Below are 26,901 nucleotides of genomic sequence, written 5' to 3' on the forward strand. Positions count from 1 at the left end.
TTTCTTAAAATACATTTTCCAAGTTTATTGTTTAAAAATATAAAAAATGATTTATTATATCGGCCAGGTGCGGTGGCTCACGCCTGTAATCCCAGCACTTTGGGAGGCCAAGATGGGTGGATCAGGAGGTCAGGAGATCGAGACCATCCTGGCTAACACGGTGAAACCCCGTCTCTACTAAAAATACAAAAAATTAGACGGGCATGGTGGCGGGCACCTGTAGTCCCAGCTACTTAGGAGGCTGAGGCAGGAGAATGGCGTGAACCCAGGAGGCGGAGCTTGCAGTGGGCTGAGATTGCACCACTGGACTCCAGCCGGGGCGACAGAGTGAGACTCCCTCTCAAAAAAGAATAAAAAAAGATTTCTTATATCATAAATTTTTTTCACTATAAAAATTGAGTTTTCTCTTGGAAAACCAACAACTTGCTAGTAGCTTCCTTTTAAGCACATTTTGGTTATTAGAAGGCCTTCACTGCGGGAGTAATCTTGCGGCAGAATTTATGACCTTGGGAATTTTTATTTTCAAAAATATAACCTGGAGGAGAGGGGTAACTCGCTGGGCAAATGTCCTGTTTTTTCGGTGTGTACTCTACAGAGTACATGGTCACATCATCAAATGGAACAGAACTCTTAAAAGCAATATTTAAAGGTTTGCAACTCTCTGTTGGAATCAATTTGTGTGGCACATAGTGAGATCTGGAAGTGCTCAAACCATCAAATTTTCCAGATGGGTTGGGAATCTGCTGCTTCTTAATAAGTCCTTGACGACAATTTTCCCATGCTGGAAAATCTTCCTTCATGGTGCTTTTTCCTAGGAAAGGAAAATTGTTACTTCTTCTATGAGAAACTGGCCTGATGGGAGCAACACGCTTGGCCTGATATGGAACATAGTCAAGATGGCTTGTGCTGTTTAATAGCATGCTGCCTGTAGGAGGCACATACTCTGGTACTTTCTTGACCTCAGGTGGTGGGATTTCCCATGGTTGAAAACATTCATGGAATTCAGTGCTTCCTTCAAACCGAGCACTCTGGGTCACTCTGGTGTGTACAGGTCTGCAGATTTTTGCAGTTTCACCAATAAGACCCTGAAAGTCATACCGGTGAGTTGTGAGATCCTCAAAGCGTTGCTCAGTTGGTTTGTAAACTTCTTTTGGCCTTTCAAACTTGAGTTCAAGCTGATGAGGTATATAATCAACACGATGACTTGTAATGCCATTAAAAGGGGCTGTAGAACGTTTGACCACAGAGGAGGGTTTAAAGCTTTGCCTGCTTTGCCTAGGCTTTATCTCCTGAGGAACAAAGTCATCCTGAAATGTAGTTGAATTTCCAAATTTCACAGTAGGGGGTTGATAAGTTTGTTCTGGCTTATAAAGTTCACTTTTATGAAGGTCCCAAGCTCTATAATCATCTTAAAAATTAAAACAAAGCAAAAACATTTTTAAATGCTGAAGGAAACCATCTTCTAAAAATCATAACTGATTTCTCTCATTGCCAAACATCTTTCCATTTCCTTTAGAAATCTAAACAATAGTATCAGAATTCAGTTTCTCGAATTACTTTCAGATTTGTTCTTTTTTTTTCATTTCCACCTTCCTCTACCCATCTCCTCACTTTAATACATATAACTTTCCACTTTCAGGTTCATCTGATTACATAACAAAGGAAAGGCACATCTGAACCTGATTGCTGATAGTTCTTGAAAGCCAAAAGGACAGTATTGTAGGTGAGGACAGAGTTTAGGAGATTATGGTTGAATTCCTAGGAAGTGTTTGGGATTTTTAAGTACAACTCACAAAATGCTAAGGTATGTCTAAAATCCAGGGCTTGAAATAAAATCAAGTGCCCTCATGTGTGGACAAAAGCAATACAGATATTACTCCTTGCTTTGGAGAGATTCATCAAAGGAGAGAAAGTTTTAATTCTGGTATACTCTAGGAAGCTACAGAAAGAACTCCTTGAGCAAAGATACAGGGTAACTTGCGCTATCCCAGAAAGCTCTCTGGCTTCAACTTTCCCTCATGAAATGGACTTTAAGGCATTCCCAAAAGATAGAGGGCCATCTAGAGGCCAGAGGCCTTAACTGAATGCCTTCAAAGGTGTTTGAAATTGTAGAATTTGAAGTGACCATCAGAGCAAAGATCTGGGGTTTGGAAGTTAAATAACCTTACGCCTACTTCCTGCAGACTGTGGAGCATTTTGGGTCACTCTGGTGTCTACAGAGTGATGACTTGTAATACCATTACAAGTTGGTAATGGTACACTTCACTAAAACTGAAATGTTTATATTTCAACTAAGGATTATTTGTGTTTTCTATTTCTACATGAGGAAGATAGTAAGCTAGGAAATACCAAAGAATTGACTTCACCCCAAAATATGTATTTCTAAATACCAAAAATTAATTTACAAAAGATAGAAGTTTATTATACAAGATAATGTACTAAAATCTGGATTAAAGTCTATGCAATATTTACAGGAGAGGTCAAACCTTGAAAACTTATTATGTGGATATCTTCTTCAAAGAGATAAAATGTTTACCCATTTCTGCCAAAATAGCCAACTTTTGGACTAAATGATCAAATTACTGACGTTTGGATGAGAGAGGGCACCTGACTCAAGAATAGGCAACCTTTAGGCCAGCAGAGACCTTGAAGACAAACTGACAGAAAAGATGAGCTAGATCAAGCATTCTTATTCTTGTAAACCTAAAATTGAAAATAATGAGTGAGATAGAAATGGGAGAATTGAAAAGGACGCCAGGAGGTAGAGCTGAAGAGCCATGGAAAGCTGAAGTTACATTCAAAACAGACCTGTAAAGAAACAGAAATGATAACTAGGCAGAGGCGGCCAGTTAGTAAAGTGGCAATCAGAGCAGATGAGTGAAGGGAAGTGAAGGTGCTGTGAGGGAAATCATGTAGCTCATTGCGGAGATGAAGGGAAAAGCTCTTCCTTGAAGCTCCCTGGGCACCTGATAGTTTTCCATTTTCAGTTCACATGAAGCTTTACCAGAGTCTTTTTTTCTTGAGGTACCATGAGGGAATCTCTCTTCTTTGCAAACTAAAGTATAAAAGTATAATACCATTTTTCACTAGCTAAAAGAAATCACAGATGTTATTAAAGATCTATAGTTCCACACAATCATATAGGGAGAATTCTTGCTACCACACAAGAGAAAAAAGATTTTCATTGTAAGAGAATAAACAGAAGACAATATTTTCCCTCACCAAACCAGCTTTGGTTTTCAAAATGGAAGCAAGAATTTGGACACTGAGAGATGGATGTAATAGCATACAATAGTATGAATGTCAGTTCTAGCTAATTGCAGAAAATTGATTTTCTCCCCATAAATATGCCTCTGCTCATATGCCTGGAATACTTATTATCTGTTCTGGAATATTTATTGATAACATTCTAGCAACACCTTTAAAACACCATAATCTTTATCATGTGTTTTTAGTGTTTCATGATACATGTTTAAGGAAAAAACAAACATTTAGTAATTTGCTGTTTAATTTCCAAATATTTGGTGATTTTTCCACTTTTTTTCTATCATTGATGTCTAATTCAATTCTGTTGTGATCAAAAACACACATTGCATGATTTTAATTCTTTTATATTTGTTAAGGTTTGTTTTATGACTCCAAATATAGTTTATCTGAATGAACGTTTCATGTGCACTCGAAAAGAATATGTATTCTGTTATCGTTGGCAGAAGTGCTTTACAAATGTCAATTTGGACAACATTGTTGATAGTGTTGTTCAGGTCTTTATATCCTTATCCTTTCCTATGTTCTATAGATTACTTAAAGACAGTGAAATCTCCAACTACAAAATGCATATTTTTACATTTCTTACGTTAGTACTGTAAGTTTTTGCTTTGAGTATTTGAAGCTCAAGTGTTAAGGGCATATACATTTAGAATCTTGTGTTTGGGAAATGGAAGGTGAGTGTGTGGTGGTTTCTCTGTTGTCCCTGTCCAGCTTCAGTCTTAGGCAGGCCGTGCCCCTGGGTCTCAGAAGCAGGGCTCTCTCAGTGCACCTGCCCCTTCACTTGATGTAGTAGGTCTCTAATTGTTGGTCCCGAGACAGTTTCCTGTTCTTTCTTCATGTTCAAGGTTTAGTTTTATTTTGCTTCTTGTTGTTGTTTTTCCTTTATCTTTCATCAAGTTGCAATACATCTTCACCTATTCATTGGGGCTGTCAGAGTGATGCCTCTCCTGCAGTGGATTAATGCTTTTGTTCTGTAGGTTAAAGGCATTTAAATGGAGCTTCCTGCTTTTTTTCTTTTGCAACAACAATTCTTCTCTCCATGCCTGCACTACGAAGGAAACTTTCTGTGGTCTCCAACCTCTTTCCCAATCTTTCTGATGATCACACAGTGAACATCCATAGGGAAGTGTCTATGAGTGGTTTTGAACTCCCCCTTTAGCGTCTGACGTTCTCAGAGCTTCTATACTCTCACAGTAGCTCACACTCAAGTCTTTAGCAATTAGTTAAAGATGTAAATGAATTATTTTATCCACTTGTGTAACAGCTAGTCTCATTCCATGCCCTGCTTTGGGTGAAACAGTGCTTACCTCCTGTCTCAACTGGGTGGAAGTTGTTTTTCCTTAATGTCAGGCTAATTGGTTAACCTGTGAGCTCAGCTTTCTAAAGGATTCATACACATTTATGATTTTGTAGATTATCTGGCTTTTTCTTATTGTTATGTTGGGGTCATAATCTTTCCGACCTTCTGCATCCTACAGAGAATCTGAAGATGCTGGATTTCTGTATGGTGAGGTTTAAAATTACACCTTCAATTCTACAAATTCAATTTCCCTTATAGATATAGGGTTATTTTTACTTTTTATTTCTTCTTGGGTTACTTTTGGTGAATTGTATTTTTCAAAAAATTTATCAATTTTATGTAAGTTGTAAATTACTGGCATATTTTTAAAAATGTATCTTTTTAATGTGTGAAAAATCAATCTTTGAATTTTAATCACAATATTTTGTTCATTTACACTTAATGTAATGATCTAGCTGGGCTTAAGTTGACTGTATTACTATTTGCTTTTGATTTTTCCCTTCTTTGTTCCCATACCCCTTATTTCCTGCCTTCTTTTGTATTAATAAATGGCATTTTTATTATTCCACTTTACTATTAGAATTTTATCTTTCTATGTTTTAAAAAAAAATGAATTTTTGACTTGTTATGAGATTTTTCTGGCTCAAACTTAAATAGATATTTTTACCACTTCTAGAATGGAATAACCTGTAAGCAATTTAATTCTATTTAACTCCTCTTGCCTTTTGTACTACTGTTCTAACATATTTTACTTTTAAATTTGTGTAAAAATACAGTAATTTTGACTTTAAGTTGCCAAATTCTTTTATATTTACCCACATTGTTTACCCTTTCTGTGTGCTTCATTCCTTCCTGCATTTCATGCTTCTATCTGGAATAAGTTTCCTTTTAACTGAACAATTTTGATACTTTTTGTAGTAGGTATCTCAGCTTTTTCTTTTTTTGTCTGAAAACATTTTTACTTTGCTTTAATTTTTCAAGGCTATTTTTACTAGATATACAATTCTCAGGTTTGCTGGCTTCAAAAATCTAGATCTTTCTTGCACCTTTAGCACTTTTAAAGTGTCATTTCATTATCATTTAACTTCCATAGTTTCTGTTGAAAAGTCACATATCATTCTGTTTAAAAGTCAGATATAACTTTTTCTTTTTGTAGATAGTGTATAGTTTTTCACTTGCTACTTTTAAAACTTTATCTTTACTTGATTTTCCCAAGTTTGACAATAGTTGTCTAGGGTGACTTCCTATGTGTTTGTTTTGGAGTTTGCTGAGCTTCTTGAATCTATGGGCTGATTCTTTCATCAGTTTTGGAAAAGTCTTGACCATTATCTCTTCGAATATTTCCTGGTTCTTCATAGGCCTCATAACATTTTACTATATGCTGGATGTTGTGTATAAGAGAATCGTAAAAACTAAAATCAATGTTATTTCAACAGGAGACAATTTGCTCTTTCCTATGTTAGAATACAGGGCAGATCACCTCATTCTTACCAGACTCTGAGCTAGATCAGTGCTCAATGGCATCTTTAGTTAGACATAGTCTTACTCTAGTTTCAAATGTCTCAAGAACAAGACTGAGGTGTGTCTGCAGTAAGGACCTCATCCTAGTGGAACTCTCTCCTAAGCATTTACTCCCAAATAAGACTATGGGATATTCCTGTGGGATTTTTCTGGTCCAGCCTCTCAGCACACCATACCCCCTCCCCTATAAACATTCAGTGAATGTCTCACATTGAAAACCAGCCATATATCTGGGGCTCTTCTAGATTTCAATTAGGCCTACCAGCCCACATTCAAGTGTTCCATTGCTTTCTCTTTCCCCTACTAGAGTTTCTCTGCTTATGCCAAGCTCAATCCTCAGCATAGGCCTAGACTTGACAATTGTTCCCGGAGAAGTAAATGGCTGGCCATATCAACTCACTGAGGAAGGGCTCCTATCTCTCTGAAATTTTAGTTTTTTGCTTCTATAGCTGTCTGGTGCCCTTAAAAGAAGATTTTAAAAAATCTATACTTATGTCAAGCCCCTCAGCCTGGCAATCAAGGTTCTTCCCAAACTGATCTCAATCTACCTTTACAGAATTATACCTCAATCTCTCATCCCTGGAAACTTCTGGTCCTCACCGTGTCTACTGAATAACTGTTTTATTTTTCTGGTTCTATGCTTTTTTACTCATTTCATACCAGTTTTTAGAATATCCCTCCTCTTTCTATATATCAATACTTACTTATCTCTGATGCATTCCCAGCCTGGCCTGAAGTGATAACTTACCAAGTATAAATCCTTGAAGTGCTGCTTTTTCCACTAATTTTCCAGTGAATTATGTCTTCCCCTGATGATATCTCATATTTATTTATAGTATGGCAATTTCATTTTTCATGCTATTGTTTTTCTATATTCTCAATTATAAAGTTTCTTCTTATATAGTCCATATTTTATTTTTAAATAAAAATTGTATGTATTTAAAATTTACATGGTGTTTTATATATACACACACAGTAAAATGATTACTAAAGTGAAAAACATATCTCCTCACAGCAACCTTTGTGTGTGCATGTGTGCGTGTGTGTGTGGTGTGAGTACCTGTAATCTACTCTCAGCAAATTTCCAGTATACAGTACAGTATTAACTACAGTCATGATGCTGTATATTAGATCTCTAGATTTATTCATCCTATACAACTTCAACTTCATACCTCTTGCCCAATATTTCCCCATTTCCCCCACTTCCCCGGCCCTGGTAATCATCATTCTATCCTGTGCTTCTGTGTATTCAACTCTTTTAGATTTATACATCATTATTATGTATATTATTACATAATATACGATGGAATATATGTGTAGCATATATATATTCAGACATACATTTACACATCACATTTATTCATTCACTGATTGATGCACATTCAGGTTGTTTCTTACCTAGGTTATTGTGAATAATGCTGCAATAAATAAGAGTGTAGATATTTCTTCAAGATACTGATTTCATTTCCTTTGGGTATACACCAGAGGGGAAGTTGTTGGACCATATGAAAGTTCCATTTTTAATTTTTGAGAAAACGTCATATTGTTTTCCATATGGCTATACCAATTTACATTCCCACCAACAGTGTACAAGGATTCCTTTTTCTCCACATCCTCACTAACACTTGTAATCTTTTATCTTTTCTATAACAGGCATCCTAACAAGCGTGAGATACTATCTCACTGTGGTTTTGATTTGCATTTACCTGGTGATTGGTGATGTTGAGTACCTTTTCATATATCTATTGACCATTTGTATGTCTTCTTTGGAAAAATGTTTACTCAGGTACATTGGTCAATTTTTAATCCACTTTCTTTTTTTTTTTTTTTTGCTATTAAGTTGGGTAAGTTCCTTATTTATTTATTTATTTTTTGAATATTGACCCCTTATGTGATACATGGTCTGCTCATATTTTCTACCAATTCATAAGTTGCATTTTTCTTTTGTTGATTGTTTGCTTGCTGTACAGACACTTTTTAGTTTGGTGTAATCCATTCATCTATTTTGGTTTTTGTTGCCTGTGTTTTCAGAGTCCTATCCAAAAAACCATTGGCAAGGTCAAAGTCAAGGAAATTCCCCATGTTTTCTTCTAGGAATTTTATGGTTTCAGGTCTTGTATTTAAGTCTTCAATTCACTTTGAATTGGTTTTTGTGTATAGAATAAGAAAAGACTCCAATTTCATTCTTTCACATGTGGATATTCAATTTTCCCAATACCATTTATTTCATTTATTTTAATTTCAGATTCAGGGATTATATGTGAAGTTTTGTTACTTGGGCATATTATGTGATGCTGAGGTTTAGCCTTCTAATGATTCCATCATCCAGTTAGTGAACACAGTACCCAACAGGTAGTTGTTCATCCTTTGCGTCCTCTTCTCCCTCTCCCCTTTTGGAATCTCCAGTGTTTATTGTTTCCATCTTTGTGTCCATGTATACCTAAAGTTTAGCTCCCACTTACAAATGTGAACATGCAGTATTTGGTTTTCTGTTTCTGTGTTAAACTACTTAGAATAATGACCTCCAGTTGTATCCTTGTTCTTGCAAATTACATGATTTCATTTTATATGGCTGCATGGTATTCCATGGTGTATATACACTGCATTTCCTTTATCCGATCCACCATTGATGGGCACCTGGGTTGATTCCGTGTCTTTGCTATTGTGAAAAGTGCTACAATGAAGGTACAAGTGCAGATAGAATGATTTATTTTCCTTTGGGTATATACCCAGTACTGGGATTGTTTGGCTGAATGCCATTCTAACTGGTATGAGATGGTATCTCACTGTGGCTTTCATCTGATGATTAGTGATGTTGAGAATTTTTTCATGTGTTTGTTGGCCACTTGTATGTTTTCTTTTGATAAGTGTCTTTTCATGTCCTTTGCCCACCTTTTATTTTTTCTTGTTCATTTATTTAACTTCCTTATAGATTCTGGATATAAGCCCTTTGTTGGATACACAGCTTGTGAATATTTTCTCCTACTATGAAGCTTGTTTGTTACTCTGTTGATAGTTTCTCTTCCTGTGCAGAAGCTCTTTAGTTTAATTAAGTCCCATTTTGTACATTTTCATTGCATTTGCTTTTGAGCACTTAAGATATAAATTATTTGCCTACAGCAATGTCTAGAAGAGTATTCCCTAGGTTTTCTTTTAGGATTTTTATAGTTTGAGGTCTTACATTTAAGCTTTTAATCCATCTTGAGTTAATTTTTGTATATAGTGAGAAGCAGGCGTCCAGTTTCATCCTCTGCATATGGTTAGCCAGTTTTTCCAGCATCATTTATGGATATAGGGAGTCCTTTCCCCATTGTTAATTTTTGCCACTTTTGTTGACAATCAGGTGGTCGTAGGTGTCTGGATTAATTTCAGGGGTCTCCATTCTGTTCCATTGGTCTATGTGTCTATTTTTGTACCAGTACCATGCTGTTTTGGTTACTGTAGCTTTGTAGTATAGTTTGAAGCTGGGAGATGTAATGCCTCTGGCTTTATTCTTTGTGTTTAGGATTGCCTTGGCTACTCGGGCTCTTTTTGGGTTCTATATAAATTTTAGAACAGTTTTTCTCTAATTCTGTAAAAAAAGTGATATTGATAATTTGGTAGATTGCTTTGGGTAGTATGACATTTTAATGATATTGAACCTTCCTATCCATGATCATGGAATGCTTTTCCATTTGTGTAGTCTTCTTTCTCCTTGTAGAGATCTTTCACCTCCTTGGTTAGATGCCCAGGTACTGAGTGTGTGTGTGGCTACTGTAAATGCGATTATGTTCTTGATTTGGTTCTCAGCTTGAATATTTATGGTGTATAGAAATGCTACTGATTTTTTGTGCATTGATTTTGTATCCTGAGACTTTGCTGAAGTTGTTTATTAGGTCTAGGAGTCTTTTGGCAGGATCTTTAGGGTTTCTTAGGTACAAATTATACTGTCAGCCAAGAGAGATAATTTGACTTACTCTTTTTCTATTTGGATGCCATTTCTTTCTCTTGCCTGATTGCTTTGGCTAGCACTTCCAATACTATGTTGAATATGAGTGATAAGAGTGGGCATCCTTGTGTTGTTCCAGGTCTCAAAGGGAATGCTTCCAGTTTTTGGTCCATTCAGCATGATGTTGGCTGTGGGTTTCTCATAGATGGCTCTTATTATTTTGAGGTATGTTCCCTTCAGTGCCTAGTTTGTTGAGAGTTTTTATCATGAAGGGATATTGTATTTTATCAAATGTTTTTTCTGGTATTATTTTGAGGTATGTTCCTTCAGTGCCTAGTTTGTTGAGAGTTTTTATCATGAAGGGATATTGTATTTTATCAAATGCTTTTTCTGCATCTATTGAGATGATCATATGATTTTTGTTTTTAATTCTATTTATGTGGTGAATCACATTTATTGATTTGCATACGTTGGACCATCCTTGCATCCCAGGAATAAAACCCACTTGACTGTGATGAATTAACTTTTTGATGTGCTGCTGGATTTGGTGTGCTAGTATTTTTTGAGGATTTCTTCATTTGTGTGTTCAATGTCATTTTCTTTTTTGTGTTTTTGTCAGATTTTGGTATCAGAACCATACTAGTTTCATAGAATGAGGCAGAGAGGAGTCCCTCTTCCTCAATTTTTTGGAATACTTTCAGTAGGATTGGTACCAGCTGTTCTTTGTATATCTGGTAGAATTCAGCTGTGAATGAACACATTTGGTCCAGGGCTGGGTTTTTTGTTTTTTTTCTCTTTTGGTTGGTAGGTTTCTTACTGCTGATTCAATTTCCTTACTCGTTACTGATCTGTTCAGGATTTCTGTTTCTTCCTGATTCAATCTTGGGAATCTGTGTTTCCAGGAATTTATCCATTTCCTCTAGACTTTCTAGTTTGTGAACATAGAGATGTTCATAATATTCTCTGAGGATCTGTTGTGTTTCTGGGGGATCAGTTGTGATGTCACTTTTGATTGTGCTCATTTGGAGATCTTTTTTTTTTGTTAATCTGGCTAGTGGTCTATCAATCTTGTTTATCTTTTCAAAAAATGAACTTTTTGCTTCATTGATCCTTTGTATGGTTTGGGGGTCTCAATTTCATTCAGTTCTGCTCTGATTTTAATTATTTCTTCTGCTAGCTTTGGGTTTAGTTTGTTCTTATTTTGCTAGTACTTTTGGTTGCAAGATTAGGTTGTTAATTTGAGATATTTCTGTCTTTTTGATGTAGGCATTTAGCACTTGAAACTTTCTGCTTAACCTTGCTTTTGCCACATCCCAGTAATTCTGGTATGTTGTGTGTCTATTTTCATTTATTTCAAATGCTTTTTTTTTTTTTTTTTTTGAGATGGAGTCTTGCACTGTTTCCCAGGCTAGAGTGCAGTGGCGCAATCTCGGCTCACTGCAACCTCTGCCTTCCGGGTTCAAGTGATTCTCCTGCCTCAGTCTCCCAAGTAGCTGGGATTATAGGCACCCGACACCATGCCCAACTACTTTTCTGTATTTTTAGTAGATATGGGGTTTCACCATGTTGGCCAGGCTGGTCCCAAACTCCTGACCTTGTGATTTACTGACTCTGGCCTCCCAAAGTGCTGGGATTACAGGCATGAGCCACCGTGCCTGGCTTCAAATACTTTTTAAATTTCTGCCTTAATTTCATTTCTGCCTTAATTTCATTGTTTACCCAAAAGTCAGTCAGGAGCAAGTTGTTTAGTTTCCATGTATTTGTGTGTGTGTGTGTGTGTTTTTCAATTCTCCCCTTCCTTTTTTTTTTTTTTATTTATTTTACTTTAAGTTCTAGGGTACATGTGCACAATGTGCAGGTTTGTTACATATATACACATGTGCCATGTTGGTGTGGTGCACCCATTAACTCGTCATTTACATTAGGTATATCTCCTAATACTATCCCTCCCCCCACTCCCTCCCCACAATAGGACCTGGTGTGTGATGCTCCCCTTCCTGTGTCCAAGGGATTTCATTGTTCAATTCCCACCTATGAGTGAGAACATGCGGTGTTTGGTTTTCTTTTCTTGTGATAGTTTGCTGAGAATGATGGTTTCCAGCTGTATCCATGTCCCTACAAAGGACACGAACTCATCCTTTTTTACAGCTGCATAGTATTCCATGGTGTATATGTGCCACATTTTCTTAATCCAGTCTGTCACTGATGGACATTTGGGTTGATTCCAAGTCTTTGCTATTGTGAATAGTGCCACAATAACATACGTGTGCGTGTGTCTTTATAGCAGCATGACTTATAATCCTTTGGGTATATCCCCAATAATGGGATGGCTCTGTCAAATGGTATTTCTAGTTCTAGATCCTTGAGGAATCGCCACACTGTTTCCCACAATGGTTGAATTAGTTTACAGTCCCACCAACAGTGTAAAAGTGTTTCTATTTCTCCACATCCTCTCCAGCACCTGTTGTTTCCTGATTTTTTAATGATCGCCATTCTAACTGGTGTGAGATGGTATCTCATTGTGGTTTTGATTTGCATTTCTCTGATGGCGAACGATGATGAGCATTTTTTCATGTGTCTGTTGGCTGTATGAATGTCTTCTTTTGAGAAGTGTCTGTTCATATTCTTTGCCCACTTTTTGATGGGGTTGTTTGTTTTTTTCTTGTAAATCTGATTGAGTTCTTTATAGGTTCTGGATATTAGCCCTTTGTCAGATGAGTAGATTGCAAAAATTTTCTTCCATTCTGTAGGTTGCCTGTTCACTCTGATGGTAGTTTCTTTTGCTGTGCAGAAGCTCTTTAGTTTAATTGGATCCCATTTGTCAATTTTGGCTTTTGTTGCTGTTGCTTTTGGTGTTTTAGACATGAAGTCCTTGCTCATGCCTATGTCCTGAATGGTATTACTTAGATTTTCTTCTAGGGTTTTTATGGTTTTAAGTCTAACATTTAAGTCTCTAATCCATCTTGAATTAATTTTCGTATAAGGAGTAAGGAAAGGATACAGTTTCAGCTTTCTACTTATGGCTAGCCAATTTTCCCAGCACCATTTATTAAATAGGGAATCCTTTCCCCGTTTCTTGTTTTTGTTAGGTTTGTCAAAGATCAGATGGCTGTAGATGTGTGGTACTATTTCTGAGGGCTCTGTTCTGTTCCATTGGTCTATATCTCTGTTTTGGTGCCAGTACCATGCTGTTTTGGTTACCGTAGCATTGTAGACTTGTTTGAAGTCAGGTAGCATGATGCCTCCAGCTTTGTTCTTTTGGCTTAGGATTGTCTTGGCAATGCGGAGTCATTTTTGGTTCCATATGAACTTTAAAGCAGTTTTTTCCAATTATGTGAAGACAGTCATTGGTAGCTTAATGGGGATGGCATTGAATCTATAAATTACCGTGGGCAGTATGGTCATTTTAACAATATTGATTCTTCCTATCCATGAGCATGGTATGTTCTTCCATTTGTTTGTGTCCTCTTTTATTTCCTGAGCAGTGTTTTGTAGTTCTCCTTGAAGAGGTCCGTTACATCCCTTGTAAGTTTGATTCCTAGGTATTTTATTCTCTTTGAAGCTATTGTGAATGGGAGTTCATTCATAATTTGGCTCTCTGTTTGTCTGTTACTGGTGTATAAGAATGCTTGTGATTTTTGCACATTGATTTTGTATTCTGAGACTTTGCTGAAGTTGCTTATCAGCTTAAGGAGATTTTGGGCTGAGACAATGGGGTTTTAGATTTCCTCTTGGTACTGATTTCTATTTTTATTCTACTGTGGTCTGAGAAGATGCTTTGTATTATTTCAATGTTTTTCAATTTATTGAGACTTGCTTTATGACTGAGAATGTGGTCAAACAGGATAATTCCATGTGCAAATGAGAAGAATGTATATTCTGGGATTGTTAGGTGGAGTATTCTGTAGATGTCTGTTAGTTCCAATTGGTCAAGTGTTGAATTTAAATTCAGAATTTCTCTGTTTTCTGTTTTGATGATCTGTCTAATGCTGTAAGTGGGGTGTCGAAGTCTCTCACTGTTTTTGTGTGACTGTCAAAGTCTTTTCTTAGGTCTAGAAACATTTGTTTTATAAATCTGAGTGCATATATAATACATTCAGGATAGTTAGGTGTTCTCATTGAATTGCACTCTTTATTATGATGTAAATAATGCCCTTCTTTGCCCCTTTCTATTGTTGTTGGTTTAAAGTCAATTTTGATACAAAAACAACAACTCCTGCTTTTTTTGTTTTCTATTTGTGTGGTGGATCTTTCTCCATCTTCTACTTTGAGCCTATGGGTGTCACTGCATGTGAGATGGTCTCTCAAAGATAGCAGAAGGATGGTTTTTTTTTTTTTTAACCCAGTTTGCCACTCTGGGTCTTTTAAGTAGAGCATTTAGGCCATTTACATTCAAGATTAATATTGATATGTGGGGGCTGGGCATGGTGGCTCATGCCTGTAATGCCAGCACTTTGGGAGGCTGAGGCAGGCGGATCACCTGAAGTCAGGAGTTCAAGACCAGCCTGACCAATATGGTAAAACCCTGTCTCTACTAAAAATACAAAAATTAGCAGGGCATGGTGGCGGGTGCCTGTAGTCCCAGCTTCTTGGGAGGCTGAGCCAGGAGAATTGCTTGAACCTGGGTGGCAGAGGTTGCAGTTAGCTGAGATCGTGCCACTGCACTCTAGCTTGGGTGACAGACCAAGACTCCATCTCAAAAATCTATTTATCTATCTATATAGACATACATATAGATATAGATAGATATGTAGAGTTTTGTCTCTGTCATACATAGTGTTAGCTAGTTGCTTTGTAGTCTCAATTGTGTAGCTGCTTCATAGGGTCTGTGGCCTATGTGCATGCAAGCCAACACTATTTATTGAAAAGACTATTGGTTTCTCCACTGTGTATTCTTGGCACCCTTGACAAAAATTAGCTGGCTGTAATATGCTTGGGTTTATTCTGGGTTTTCTATTCTGTTTCATTGATCTATACGTCTATTTTTATGCCAGTACTATGTATTATTTTGGTTACTGTAGTTTTGTAATATAATTTGAAATCATGAAGTGTGACGCCTGAAACTTGCCCTTCTTTCTCAAGATTGCTTTGGCTAATCAGGGTCTTTTGTGACTCCACATGAATTTTAGAATTTTTTTCTATTTCTGTGAAAAATGCCATTGGAAATTTGATAGAGATTTCATTGATTCTATTGATTGCTTTGGATCATATGAACATTTCAACAATATCAGTTCTTCCAATCCATGAACACAGGATATCTTTCCATTTACTTATGTCTTCTTCAATGTCTTTCATCAGTGTTTTATAGTTTTTAATGTACAGATCTTTTACCTCCTTGGCTATCAATTGTAAAGTTTCTAAATGCCAACAAATATGCTACAATCCAGATCTCTGTATTCCCTACAATGTCTAGCATAGAGCAGGGTAATCTCTATAACACATTTATCAAATCAAATAATGACCTATTTTATGATCTACATTTTAATATAAATAAATTTCTAAGTTGAGACTGCTGGGGGAAAAAACATTTTTGTTGAGGAGTCACCAGTTTCATAATGCCACACCTCCAGAATCTAAATGTTGTCCTGTTTACCATTTTGCACGATCTTTTTTTTTCTCATATCCCATTTCTTTCTTGCCTCCTGTCTAACTCTGAGAGGACAGTGAGAGTATCTTCCCATTGTGACTTCTCTTCAGCTGCAGAATTGTCCTTAAATAGGTTATCTACAAAACCTGCAGTACAATCATACAGAGTGTGGAAGTACAGCCTTGGCCCTTAGTATTTTTGCTGTCTCATGCCTGAAAACCTGAAATACAAAATATCATCTTTGCTGACTAAGAAAGTTCAGTAGAGAGAATACCAGAGGAACTCAAAATTCCTTACCCTTGAACTATAACCATAGGAGCAGAAGAATGAGAATCTACAGGAAACCCAAGTCATGGAAAGCTACTAGTGTTGGTATAAGTGTGTGTGTGTGTTGTGTATACATGTTCCCAGCATCAGCGGACATCAGTATTACTGATATATTTCTTATGGATCTTGTAGAAAAAAAAGAAAATCTTACTATGGTTGCATAAAAGATCAAATATAGTGGCTCACGCCTGTAATCCCAGCACTTTGGGAGGCCAAGGAGGGCAGATCATGAGGTCAGGAGTTCGAGACCAGCCTGACCAACATGGTGAAACCCCATCTCTATTAAAACACAAAAATTAGCTGGGTGTGGTAGTGTGCACCTGTAATCCCAGCTACTCAGGAGGCTGAGGCAGGAGAATCACTTGAACCTGGGAGGCAGAGGTTGCAGTGAGCCAAGATCATGCCACTGCACTCCAGCCTGGGCGACAGAGCGAGACTCTGTCTGAAAAATAAAAATAAAAAAAAAAACAAAGACCAAATATAATCATTTTCATAAATTATGCTTTATGTCAAATTTTGCACAGTACATTTTCTCCTATGCATATCTATATATCAGCAATTACTATATGCTACATTTAATTATAATATACTTCTTCACCATTCACATAGTCTTCACAATTTGTTCTTTGTGTAGCATGTTATGTACTCAAAGATTTAAAAAACAGAAAGAACATTGTTTTTGACCTCCCCAATGAGTGGGCTGATATATGAAAGTATATTGATATTCTGCATTTTACTTACCCGTTGAATGGGTAGGCATGAAATTTAAAGAAAAAGTATGCATTTAGCTATTACCTAAAGTATAAATCATTACTTTGATTATTGATGGTATCATTCTTACAAAAGTGTTTTATATTAGGACCTACCTATTCAGCTATTTTACATAACCAATGGAAATAATGTAATCCTAGACATGTAATTACATTGATAAAAGATATAAAAATAATATCTACTATCAAAAATTAAAATTAAAATAGGCCCAAAATAGCCTAATTTTACACCGGGTGCGGTGGCTCACACCTGTAATCCCAGTACTTTGGGAGGCCAAGGCTCCCTTGAGGTCAGGATCACTTGAGATCAGGAGTTTGAGACCAGTCTGGCCAATATGGTGAAACCCCATCTCTACTAAAAGTACAAAAATTAGTGGCCGGGTGCGGTGGCTCATGCCTGTAATCCCAACACTTTGGGAGGCTGAGGCGGGTGGATCACAAGGTCAGGAGTTTGAGACCAGCCTGACCAACATGGTGAAACCCCATCCCTACTAAAAATACAAAAATTAGCCGGGTGTGGTGGTGTGCACCTGTAATCCCAGCTACTCAGGAGGCTGAGGCAGGACAATCGCTTGAACCAGGAGGCAGAGGTTGCAGTGAGCCAAGATTGAGCCATTGCACTCCAGCCTAGGCAACAGAGTGAGACTCCGTCTAAAAAAAAATTAGCCAGGTGTGGTGGCGGGTGCCTGTAATCCCAACTACTCAGGAGGCTGAGGCAGGTGGATTGCTTGAACCCAGGAGACAGAGGTTGCAGTGAGCCAAGATTGTGCCACTGCATTCTAGCCTGGGCAACAGTGACTCCATCTCAAAAAAAAAATAGCCTGTTTAAAAAACAAAGACCTCATTCCTCAAAAATAGCTTGTTTAAAAACAAAGACCCCGTCCCAGGTTTTGGGGCCAGGTGTGGTGGCTCATGCCTTTGATCCCAGCACTTTGGAAGGCTGAGGTGGGTGGATCACTTGAAGTCAGGAGTTGGTGACCAGCCTGGCCAACATGGTGAAACCCCATCTCTACTAAAAATACAAAAAAAATAGCTGGGCATGGTGGCATGCACTTGTAATCCCAGCTACTTGGGAGGCTGAGGTGGGAGAATCGCTTTAACCCAGGAGGCGAGGTTGCAGTGAGCCAAGATCCCGCCATTGCACTCCAGCCTGGGCAACAGAGCGAGACTCTGTCTCAATAACAACAACAAAAACACATTTTTGGAAAGAAAAACATACATGGCCCAACTCCTATGCCTCTAAGTCAGGTGCCTGTAAAGAGAAAGTATTCTCACCCTTCCACCATCCCAGAATTCTAGAGGAGCAGGACCCCTATGTGGCAGTCTAGCACTGTCTATCATGGGGTAGATAAGCCTATCTAATTCTGAGGTTCAGTATCAGGAATCGCCTGCTTACAGATGAAAGCTTCATCCTTCTCTATTTTGTCCTTTATCAGTGTAAAAGTAACATTTTGCTTCTCCATCTGGTAACTCTTTTGCTTTATAGGTTGGTTCAGGACTTGAATGGAGAATAGCATTGCTATTTATTTGACCTCAAAGATCCCAATACTCTCAGTAGAATTTCAACTGTTTCTAAGATGGGAAGAAAAGAACAATGCCAACTAAATGTGACATGAAGTGACAAACATGACATAATGCTTGTTTAATGGCATCCCTTGTTTTTCATGTTTTGAAACAGAGAGAACAAAGTAGATGAATTTGGATGGGAAATCTGGATATTGTCCCTCTCAATCAGACAAATGGTCTATTCTCTTTTGTTACTATACAATACTATTCTGCCAAAGACAGAAATGTTCTTTCCCAAGCCATGGAGTCTAAGTTTGGCAGTGCACCAAAATTATAATTTGATATTAGATGTTAAAGCTGGAAGTAAGTTTTAGTTTTTTGGCTCCTTCATTTTTGAAATGGCAAGTTACCTTTAGATGTTGGGACAGTGTCCAACTTTCCTTTTTTAACTTGTTGTCTCTCCAAAGGCCGGACTATTGCCACAGGCTCCACTTTGTATGAATTAAAATCCCGTTTGTAGGTAGTACCAAGATCAATCTTCCCTTGTTTTGGTTTATATTCTTCTGGCACATGGCGAGGCTGTTTAACTATTTCATAAGGATGATAATCCAACCTGAAATATATAAATTTGAAACATAGCCTCACAAGTTCTTTCATTTCTTTTATTTCTAATTATTTCAATGAAGTATGGAAAATGTCAAGGCTTTTTTTTTACTTGGAAAGTCTGAGAAGATATTAAAATGGTGATAATTGATAAACTACTTGAAAGAAGTAAATGAATTTTCATAAGGTCCTATCCAGTGACTAAATATCTTGAGAAAAGTAAATATATCAAAAATCCTAGTTTTTAAAACATCATTACAATAGATCTCAGTTAATTGGATCTTCAGTAAACAATATCCTCAAGTAATTTATTTTTTTTCTAACCTGGAAGGAAATTTCAGGTAAAATTTACTAAACCTGAAAAGTTTAAAAAATATATTCCCCCGAGTCCACTTTGTCAAAGTCCTTATTCATCCTACTTAAAGTCTCCAGCAAACAATTTTGGCACACTTTCTTCTTTTTGAATTCACGCTGTTTTCTTGCTTATTGTTAAATGATTAGTAACTCTGGTCTTTTGACATAAATCACATTCAGATTATAGATGTGAATGTTCCTCATCTTTGGATCTCCCAGAATTCCTTGTCATGGATGGATGCCAGCTGGTAATGCAGCCAACCTGGGCGCTATATAACATTATGTGACAGAGGTAGTACTGTAGACACTGAGGTAAAAACTGAGGAATGGAGAACACAAACTTAGACTGATCAGACCGCCTACGTCCAAATCCTGGCTCTGTCATTTACTAGTTGCAAGACCTTGGATAACTTCATTAACCTGTTTATGCCCCAGTTTCTTTATATATTATATGGGACAATAATATCTTCTATTTCACAGAGTTGTTTTTAAGGATATACACACACGCTTTTAAAACTGCTTGGTACATAGTAAGATCAATATGGTAGCCACTACTGTTACTACCCCAAGACTTCATGGATTGCTTTTTTCTTCTGGACTCTATTGGCACATCACTCATTTTGTGACTAAACTATCTTGTATTAATCAATATTTGTTGCATATGTCTGTAAGTTCTCCAAAGAACCCAAACCCCTCACTGAATTCTTCTATTCACAACATAACTTCTTAATTAACTGTTTTCTCACCACTTCCAATCCATTTCAATCTGGTTTCCAGGACTGCCACTTCCCTAATACAGCTCTAAGGTTCACCATGTCTTCCATGTGATTAAATTCATCGAACATTTTTAATCCTCATCTTACTTGACCTCTCCAGCAGTAACTGACATTATTGTCCACACTGTCTATTTCTAGGAAACTTTCTCTTCCTGACTTCCTGATTATCTTTTGCCAGTCTCCTATGCAGCTTCATCTACCTTTACTCAGTCATTAAATACATGTTAGCATTCCTCAAGACTTGGACCTACCTACACATACTTCTTTTCATTCACTGTTCACTCCTGAGGATAACTCTTCTACTCCCACAGCTTCGATTACTACCTAGATTGAAATAACCCTCAAATTTACATCTCAGCTTAGACCTCTTCTCTGAGCTCCATACCAGTATCTACGATGGTCTCTTGGATATTCAATGGCAACTCAAAACTTAATATGTCCCAAATCAACTCGTTATTTCCCCTTAATAAATGTGGTCCTTTTTGCTTGTTCTCTATTTAAGTGAACGCTATCACCATCGCTTCAGACACATAGTCAGAGATCTAGGACTCACCCTTCATACCTCAATTCTCTCCCCTATCTAGTCCATCATCAACTACTGTCAATTTTGCCTCATAAATCTCTCTCAAATCTAACCACTTTTCTCCACATCTGCCACTACCATAATATGCAAAGTTTTTGCAACAGCTCATTTGAATCACTTTAATAACTTTCAAAACTCATTTACCCACATCCACTCTAGTTCTCCCTCCAATCTTTGCTCCACATAGCACCTGAGTAATTCTTTCCCATGTAAATCTGATCAGGTCATTCTTGTCCTTGTCTCCCTAGCCTCTTCCTTAACTTCCTTCCTCTCCAACTCCACCCTCTACCAAAAAAACAAAGCAGAAAAACCTTCATGGCTTCTTATTACTGTAAGGACATAGACGACATTGAACATGGCTTAAAGGCTCTGCCTGGTCTCCTTCGCTAGCCTCAGCTCTCACCATGCTTCCTCTTGCTTTCTCTGCTCCAGCTGGCCCTCTTTGATACTTTTCTCCTTTCCACGCTCCTTCCTGCTACATGCTACTCTCTCTCTCTCTGCTTGGAATGCATTTCCTTCCCCCTCTTAATCCAGCTAATTTAACATCCTTCAGGTTTTGACTTATTTTTCTTATTTTCCTGATAAAGTCAAACTCTTGTTCTGGATGTCAAGGTACCTGTGCCTATCCTTCATAGATCTTATCACTGTTGCAACTTTAGACTTATTTTGAGTAATGTTTTTGATTGCCATCTCTAATAGGTTGCAACATCTGTCAGCACAGAGATCATGACTGCTTTTGGTCACCACTATATCCCAGGTGTCTAGTATAGTGCTTGATGCTTAATAAATGCTTAATAATTTTTTATTTAATGAATGAAGAGTAGTAGAAATCACATACCTCTGCCTCCCAAGACATGTCAGTTGTTCTTTGCTCTTCCCAAATACTAACTAGAGGGGAATAGGCTAAAATGCAGTCAGGAAGTGAGAGAATCAGGAAGGGAAAAGCAAAGCAAAAGCTTAGAACTCTCAGTTTCTCTGGTTAGACTAGTTAAGTGTTAGAAAGTATACCTCCAAACCCAAAGCCGCTTTCTATGTAGTAGTAGAGGGTGAATGCAGTCTTATTCATCTGATATATCCTGAAACATTTGATGTGTCTAGAATCCTACTCCTTCAGGGCAGGCTTCCTGCCAACTCTGGCAGTCATCTAAGTGAGCTACAACAGTACTGCTATAAAGGATCCAAAATCTTGTAAAAGTTCAGACACCTCTTTACACAGTCACTTCCTGTACTATACAAAGGTACAGAATGCTTCTTTTTTTGTACAGATAAATCCACTTTCTACTGCATAGTCAACACAGTCAACATGAGGGAGTCAAGCAAGAGTTTCAAGCTCCTAGATTATGACTCTTAGAAATACTGCTAGTTTCCCAGTGAAAATATAAAGAAGAGATCTAATGTCGTACTAAGTGAAGAGATGACAATTTAAGAAATGAATATTTTAGTTTTATTGGTATATTTGGACCTTTGGGACATTTCTCGCTTTTTTTTTTAATTATTAACGCTTATTTGAATAAGTCAACTGGGGAAATTCAGAATTGAAAAGCAATTGCCTTTTAAAAGAAAGATATGCCAGATTAAATTTTCTCAATTTCTACATTTAGAACTGGTTAAAAGCAAAATCTTTGTTCAATAAACACAAATATTGTAAAATTTATTTCAAATCTCTAATATGAACCATTAAGGCATCAAGAAAGAAATATTAATAAAGTGAAGAAAAAAGAGCAACCATTCCCATTTAATCAGTCTCAACCAGTTATTGAATTTCCTCATCTCACTTATTATAATCCATAATTATCTTAGTTATTTATCTGATATTTTCATATCTGGACTTTCCCACAAGACTATAAACAACAGTAAAGCAAAGACTGTCTCTGTTTTATGTTCCATGTCATCCTCAGTGAGCAGTCCAGTTCCTGACCTACTGCACTGAATCAGTGGCAACAGAATCACTAGCAATGCTGGTTAAAAATGCAGTTTCCTGAGACCCACTCTATTATCTACTGGCTCTTTTAGATGGAGATCTGGAATCTGCAATTGTAACACTTCTAGATGGCACTACTGCATACCAAAATCTGAGGACTAATAAAATCTTCCATCTGTGGAAGAGCCATACACCTACACAAGTAACTGGAGTCACCAAAGTATTATTACTGCAAGGAATGCCTGAAATGTTAAAAATAGAAATATTAGACTAAAAGTTTGAAAGTTTAAAGTATAATAATAACTAAAAAAAAAAAACACCAAAATCTAAAGCTGTTACAGAGCATTTTTAAAACTCTAAATTATAGAAATATGATGTACAAGTCACTAGGAAGCAGGAACTTCAACTTGTGAAAGGAAGATAAATCTTGGGGCCCCAAAACCACTAAGCTAAGGGGAAAAGTGAAGCTGGGAACTGCTTAGGGCAAACCTGTCTCCCATTCTCTTCAAAGTCACCCCTCTGCTCACTGAGATAAATGCATATCTGATTGCTTCCTTTGGAGAAGTTCATCAGAAAATCAAAAGAATGCAACCATTTGTCTCTTATCTACCTATGACCTGCAAGCTCACTCCCAGCTTTGAGTTGTCCCGCCTTTCCGGAACGAACCAATATTCATCTTACATATATGTTGATTGATGTGTGTCTCCCTAAAATGTATAAAACCAAACTGTGCTCTGACCACCTTGGGCACATATTATTGGGACCTCCTGAGGCTGTGTCACCAGCACGCACCCTCAACCTTGGCAAAATGAACTTTCTAAATTAACTGAGACCTATCTCAGATATTTGGGGTTCATAAACGTATTGACATTTTTATACTTAACACCAAGATTGTACCTTGAATATAGCATATACATTAACAGTTTAAATAAAATAATGAGTAAATATAATATGTAATCTACCTGACAAAAATACAGAGAGATCAAAAAAGGTCAGTCCAAATGAAAAGTATAGGCTTAACAAGATTTGTGTTCATCACTCACTGAACAAATATTGGGTACCTACTATGTGCTAGTAGGCATTGTTATTAGTTTTCTAAAAATAGAATGCTGAGATAACAAAAGACTTAGTTCCTGCTTTCATGAAACACTGAAACCAATATAATGATAAATAACAGGAAGGTGCTTTGGGAGCTTACATAGAAGAATTTTACCTAATCTGAAAACTGGATGAAGTGTCAGAGAAGGCTTATTCAAGTGATAATTTAGTTGAGATCTACAGATTGAATGAGCATTAGCTAAGAGAGGGAAGGAAAATTGCAGGTAGGGAAAATAGTATCTTGGAAGACTCTGAGATAAGGGAAACCTGGCACTTTCAAGGAAATGAAAAATGGCCCATGGGATGGAGCATAAAAGTGAAAAGGGCACTACAGTGAAAATGAATTAGAGAATTAAGTAGTGAGCAAACCATGCCTCCACATGGTTTTGATAAGGATTCTGGTTTGCGTTAAACACAATGGGAAAGTTTAAGAGTATTTTAAGCAAAGAAGTGATAGGGTTTGGTTTGCATTTTAAAATCATTTGGGCAGGCTGAAGTATTGAAAACAGATCAAACTGCAAAAACTAGAGTAGACTCAGATATTATTATAAAGTGACTGCATTCCTCTAGGTCAAGCTTGTCCAACCTGCAGCCTATGGGCTGCATGTGGCCCAGGACGGCTTTGAATGAGGTCCAACACAAATTCATAAAGTTTCTTAAAACATTATGAGATTTTCTTGTGATTTTTTTTTTTTCTTTTTTAGCTCATCAGCTATGATTGGTGTTATTGTATTTTACCTGTGGCCCAAGACAATTCTTCTGCCAATGTGGCCCAGTGAAGCCAAAAGACACGACACCCTGGTCTAGGTGGTGGTGACAGTGGAAAGCAGACAAATATTAGATATTTTAGGAAGTTAAACAAAATAGAACTTTTTATATCCCTTTTTTCTTCTCACACTTTGTCAACCTAATTCTCATTTTTCTGTTTTTTTTCAAGTTGTGACTTAACTAGTCTCTTGCCTATTAGATTGGTTCAACTTAAATCAATGAAACAGTAATTTAAATAGCTAGAAAAATTTAATGACAGCAGAAGAGTTGGGAGAAAAATAAGTAAAGCAAATAGTTACTAAATATTTACTTAAATGTAGTTATTTCTTCCATTTTAACACGGCATGCTCGAATTTCTTGCTTGGGTTTAAGACTTTGAGTTGGAAGAACATTGTCATACATAGGATATTTTTCCAAATACTCAGTTGTAGGGCAAAACATCCCAGAATTTTCATAAATCCTTGTGGTTCCATGTGGACAATGATGTCGCCTGTGCAAAAAATAAACTGAAAGATTAACTTTAAAAAACATTTTGTGTTGTAATTGCATTTTAATCAGAGACCACCAATAAACTCACAATTTCTAAATTTCTAGAGCTTTACTGAAAAAAAACTTTTTCCTCTATAAAAACAATCTATAAATAATGGTCTATCTCTACGTGGTGGAAGCACAGCAATTAAGTGTCTCATAACAATTTAGTGTCTTGTTACACTATAGAAGCTGAAAAGCTAATAGGGAATTTCTCATGCTCTTGCAGGAAGGTTCCACATACAATTTAGGTTTCACCTACTACATGTATTCACTTGATACTTTGACTCAGAACAGAGCTACATAAGGAGAGAGTCAAGGCACAACATTTATTTTGCTTGCATGGAATATAATAGAGGCAACAAGAGATTGGAGTTAGAAGTTGTTAGGTGGCATCTTGATTTGCAAGCTGGTTTCCTAACTTGGCAGCTTCTTGACCTTGGAAGAGACGAGTGATTCTGGAGTCTACAGCTCTGCTGCAATTTTCTGATTGTGGCAGAGGCAGTGGCTCCCTTGTCAGTCCTGTTCTGTGGTAAAATTTTTGGAAGTTTTTCCTGGAAGCTTATTTTGAAAATGATTTCTTAAGTTCTTCCAAGTGAAATATATATATATATATATTTCTTAATAAATTCCTTTTTGCCTAAACTAACCAGAGAAGATTATGTTATCCATAACTAAGAATCTTGACCAATATATCATATAAGCTAATAGAATACAGTTATTTAAGAGAATGAGGGTGGCCTTTATGCATGTTCACTGGAAGATGGTAAGATTGTAAATAGTAAAAACCCAGATTGTAGAATAGTATGCTCGGGGTTTTCTGTTCCAAGATGGTAGAATAGGAACAGCTCCACTCTGCAGCTCGCAGCATGATCGACACAGAAGATGGTGATTTCTGCATTTCCAACTGAGCCTCCACTGGTGATACCCAGGCAAACAGGGTCTGGAGTGAACTCCAGCAAACTCCAACAGACCTGAAGCTGAGGGACCTGACTCTTAGAAGGAAAACTAACAAACAGAAAGGAATAGCATCAACAGCAACAAAAAGGACATCCACCCCAAAATCCCACCTGAAGGTCACCAGCATCAAAGACCACAGGTAGATAAAACCACAAAGATGGGGACAAACCAGAGCAGAAAAGCTGAAAATTCTAAAAACCAGAGTGCCTCTTCTCCTCCAAAGGATGGCGGCTCCTTGCCAGTAACGGAACAATGCTGGATGGAGAATGACTGACAAGTTGACAGAAGTAGGCTTCAGAAGGTCGGTAATAACACACTTCTCCGAGCTAAAGGAGGATGTTTGAACCCATCACAAGGAAGACAAAAACCTAGAAAAAAGATTAGACAAATGGCTAACTAGAATAAACAGTGTAGAGAAGACCTTAAATGATCTGATGGAGCTGAAAACCATGGCACGAGAACTATGTGACACACGCACAAGCTTCAGTAGCCGATTCAATCAAGTAGAAGAAAAGGTATCAGTTATTGAAGATCAAATTAATGACATAAAGTGAGCAGAGAAGTTTAGAGAAAAAAGAGTAAAAAGAATCAAACAAAGCCTTCAAGAAATATGGGACTATGTGAAAAGACCAAATCTATGTTTGGTTGGTGTACCTGAAAGTGACAGGGAGAATGGAACCAAGTTGGAAAACACTCTTCATGATATTATCCAGGAGAACTTCCCCAACCTAGCAAGGCAGGCCAACATTCAAATTCGGGAAATACAGAGAACACCACAAAGATACTCCTTGAGAAGAGCAAACCCAAGACATATAATTGTCAGATTCACCAAGGTTGAGATGAAGGAAAAAATGTTAAGGGCAGCCAGAGAGAAAGGTCAGGTTACCGACAAAGGGAAGTCCATCAGACTAATAGCAGATCCCTTGGCAGAAACTCTATAAGCCAGAAGAGAGTGGGGGCCAATATTCAACATACTTATAGAAAAGAATTTTCAACCCAGAATTTCATACCCAGCCAAACTAAGCTTCATAGTGAAGGAGAAATAAAATCCTTTACAGATAAGCAAATGTTGAAAGATTTTGTCACCACCAGGCCTGCCTTACA

At 37.2% G+C, this 26,901-nt stretch overlaps 1 protein-coding gene across 4 annotated transcripts in view; it reads right to left on the minus strand.

Annotated features, from left to right (window-relative positions):
• Nucleotides 1-309: 309 nt before the first annotated feature.
• The window catches only part of LOC117070281 (stabilizer of axonemal microtubules 2), a 32,458-nt gene continuing 5,866 nt past the window's right edge, over nt 310-26,901 (minus strand). For 3 of the 4 annotated variants that reach the window (XM_033189200.1, XM_033189197.1, XM_033189198.1), the window contains exons 2-4: nt 24,620-24,799; nt 18,617-18,819; nt 310-1,408 (exon numbers count right to left, since the gene is read on the minus strand). In XM_033189200.1, coding sequence (XP_033045091.1) covers nt 459-1,408; nt 18,617-18,819; nt 24,620-24,799 — 1,333 coding nt within the window. In that variant the 3' untranslated portion in view covers nt 310-458. The remainder of the gene's footprint in view (nt 1,409-18,616; nt 18,820-24,619; nt 24,800-26,901) is intronic. The other variant, XM_033189199.1, reaches the window with a different exon arrangement.

The sequence above is a fragment of the Trachypithecus francoisi genome, unplaced genomic scaffold (genome assembly GCF_009764315.1).
Source record: "Trachypithecus francoisi isolate TF-2019V2 unplaced genomic scaffold, Tfra_2.0 Lachesis_group3, whole genome shotgun sequence".
In the NCBI taxonomy this organism is placed as follows: domain Eukaryota; kingdom Metazoa; phylum Chordata; class Mammalia; order Primates; family Cercopithecidae; genus Trachypithecus; species Trachypithecus francoisi.